General features: G+C 44.1%; 1 protein-coding gene across 2 annotated transcripts; it reads left to right on the plus strand.

Annotated features, from left to right (window-relative positions):
• The first annotated feature begins 452 nt into the window (after positions 1-452).
• LOC119318316 lies at positions 453-2,761 on the plus strand. Of its 2 annotated transcripts, none has more exons than XM_037592864.1 (8): positions 453-600; positions 1,100-1,276; positions 1,368-1,502; positions 1,609-1,687; positions 1,885-1,953; positions 2,047-2,122; positions 2,200-2,244; positions 2,376-2,761. In XM_037592864.1, the coding sequence occupies exons 2-8, from the start codon at positions 1,109-1,111 to the stop codon at positions 2,521-2,523; spliced, it is 720 nt and encodes a 239-aa protein (XP_037448761.1). In that variant the 5' UTR covers positions 453-600; positions 1,100-1,108; the 3' UTR covers positions 2,524-2,761. The 2 variants fall into 2 exon arrangements, with proteins under 2 accessions (XP_037448761.1, XP_037448753.1); XM_037592856.1 differs by having other exon boundaries at positions 1,103-1,276.
• The last annotated feature ends 523 nt before the right edge of the window (positions 2,762-3,284 follow it).

The raw sequence follows: 3,284 nt of genomic DNA on the forward strand, positions 1-3,284 counted from the left end.
TTAAATGGTCTACGAACATGAATGCAATTTTTATTATTTTTGTGTTTTTCGTACTGCCATACCATGATAATTGACAAGTAGATCGAAAATTTCCTCAAAGAAAAAACATGACGGTGAAGCTCACAGATCACCTCGAGTCCTCGAGCTACTCCCTCCGTTCGAAATTACTTGTCGCGAAAATGGATGTATCTAGAACTAAAATACGTCTAGATACATCCACTTCTGTGACAAGTAATTCCGAACGGAGGGAGTAGGATAAAAAGGAAACATGCAAATGAAAACGGAAATGGAAAGCATTTGAAGCAGTCTTCAACATTAATGACGTTAGCAGATCGGACGGCCGCAACTCGAGACACGTGGCAGCCGATTAACGGCTCCTGATCCGACCCGGCCGCGGTCCCCTTTCCCCGACTGCAGAACGGTGACGCGTTCTTTTCTCTTTTTATTGCTCCCCGATATAGCCTGGATCCGAGATTATTCCTTCCCCTGTCGCCTCGATCGAAGCCGACGAGCTCAGCCGGCGCCGGAGCAGGGACGGGGACGCCCGTCGCAGGCCGCCTCGCCGCCCGAGTTGCCGCCGTCCGGGCCCCTTCTCGCCTGGTGAGCCCCCGTACCTTGATAGGCAATTTCCCAAGAAAAGTAGCTCCTGTCGCCCCTTGATTTGGCGAGTTTCTGTTCAGATAACCTCCTTGATTCTTCCAAGGAAGGTAGCTCCAGATAAAGCAGCTCCTTGATTTGGCGAATTTTCTGTTCAGATTTCTTTCTTCTCCTTCCTTCCCAGTTGTAGGCCGAATCTTGCTGTAAAGATTGCCCCTTCGCTTGAGCAATTATAGTTTAATAACGGACGTTTCCACAAAACATATGTAGTTTAACGGAGCGATTAGGGTGTGTGTTCATCGAAAATTCAGGATTGACCTGACGGGTTTCCCTGGAGAGATCATTTGTTGTTCTGTCAAACGAGAGTGGATTTTGATTTGCAGCCTATCACGTCGGCGTATGTCAGGAAATAACTGCGTTGTTAGTGGAATGCTCTGTTTACAGCAGAATTCTGTACATGTGGTTATTTCTGTGATAAGCATTGAGTTGTTCGTTCTGGTAGGAGGAAAAGATGGAGCCTGGAAGGAAACCTCTGAGTCTTCTGGACCTATGCATCCGGAGCGCCGTCGACAACCTCAGGACCCTCAACAGCGTGGACATCGTGCCTGATGAGCTGCTCAAGAGAATCCTGCCCCACTGCACCTTGGAGCAGCTGATCCACATAGAGAGTTGCACACATGTATGCTTGCTTCTCGCGGAGCAATTCATCTTCACTTACTTGCAGATTTATCAGGATGTGGCTCTGATTGTTTACTGTTCTGCTCCGACAGGCGGACCTTACCGACGTTACCGATGTGCTGTGGAAGAGATTCTTCCAGCGGGAGTTCGGCGAGGATAATATGAACCTCGCCATCAAGAGAATGAAGGAGAACGGGGTGCGTTACAAATGGAAGAAACTCTTTGAGGTACAATGATTCTCTAGTTGTTTGCTCTTTTCTTGCTGTCTGTTTCGTTAAAATTCATGTTGCCTTCATTCTTGAAATAATTTGACCCTATATAATACGTTTTCAGGCAAGAACAGAAAAGCAAAAGCAAGTTGAAGCAAGAATGTCGGCAGGGCTCAAAAACAAATATCAAGCAGCAAACGCTGGTAAGTAGATCGGTTGGGTATGGCATGACACCTATAACGTACCGACGTTTATGTTCTATAACTTCAATTTATAGCAACTAAACAACAATGGTTTACAAAGAAATGTAACATCTAATTCTTTTTCTGACAGCCTGGTTTATGATTCACGATCAGTATGACTCATGTGCAATATTACTTTCTGTATCTTTTTTATCCAGCGAAACAAAGCAAACAAATTAAAGTTTGTACCAAGATTCCACCCAACAGCAAAAGAAGTTTTTGGGGAGGTTATTTGCTGTCCCTTTTTGTGCTGTATTCTCTCCCGCAGTATGCTACGCTTTCCACTTTTCCAGTTTTTGATAAGATGCAAATCTTGACAGGAAGTGGATCCAGCAGCCTATCCAACTCCAGCTACAAGAGCCCTATACTAAAAAAGGCAAGGATGGAGGTTGACAGGTAACTATCACTCTTGGAATGATGACCCTAAATGAACGCTTCTCAAATTATTGTTTAACACACTATTTCTGTAACAGCCGGGCGAAAATGCAAGCTGCTATCCAAAGGAACACCTTTGCAAGGTTTGTCGCACAGCAATGCACTCTCATGTTACGCAATTTTGCCACATATTTCACCTATATTGTGTTCCTTAAATCCCTTGCAGTTTTTACCTTTCACATTGTATCAGTAAACCTTAGCTCTGAATTTACAGGTCATCACAGCCAGCAAGGCTGACCTTTCCTAGCGAACAGACATCGAGGACGACGACAATTCATCGACCTAATTCAACGATAACCATCACCAAACCAACTGGCCCGAACAGGCCGATTCAAAAGCAGAACACCAGACCCAAATTTTAGAGGCCACTGCCATGACATCATGCTTTGTGACCGGGGAGTTCGCCATGATTGCGCGGAAATCTTCTTTCCTGTGGACAAGTTGGCACTGCTTGCCATTCACCAAGTCTTTGTGAGACAGGAAAGAATCTTGTTTGTAGTTGCCCCAGCTGAGCACTTGTATCTTTAGGGGAGCAAACAATATCTGCACCAAACATTTTTTTTAAAATATGATTCAATCAAATCATTGAAGTGTCGAAAATCGTGATTCTGACGAGAGATCCAGTAATAATGGCACATGACGAGTTAACTACTAGCAATTGCCATCTCGAGCTCTCCTTCCAATTAATTCTGCAAGAATAATTCAGTTACCCCTTTGTGTTGCCAGGTGATGCTCTTTTTTTGCGGGCTGATACTCTGACCTCTGAAGCTTCTGAATATTTGATATATCAGCAGCTAGCTTATCGATTTGTTTGTGAAATAGTATCTGACGAACTAAGTCTCCATCTGAGTTCAGAGTGTTGGCAGTGTCTAAAACAATACCAACCTTAATAAGTGTATTACTCCTTGATGTATGTATTTCAGAGTAGAAAATGGTGAAAAGCTTGTTCAAATCAAAATGTGGTGATGCATACTGGTCAAGATAGTGGCAGCCATTTGCCCAGCTAGCTAGTCCACCAAGCTCTGTCAGTGGTACTGAAGATTGAGAAGATGCATATTACAGTAGAGGGTGGTCGATGCTCTTTCTGAATTCTGATGGAACAGGACAATGAAGATGACCTTGT

Source organism: Triticum dicoccoides, chromosome 1B, assembly GCF_002162155.2.
Source record: "Triticum dicoccoides isolate Atlit2015 ecotype Zavitan chromosome 1B, WEW_v2.0, whole genome shotgun sequence".
Taxonomy (NCBI): Eukaryota; Viridiplantae; Streptophyta; class Magnoliopsida; order Poales; family Poaceae; genus Triticum; species Triticum dicoccoides.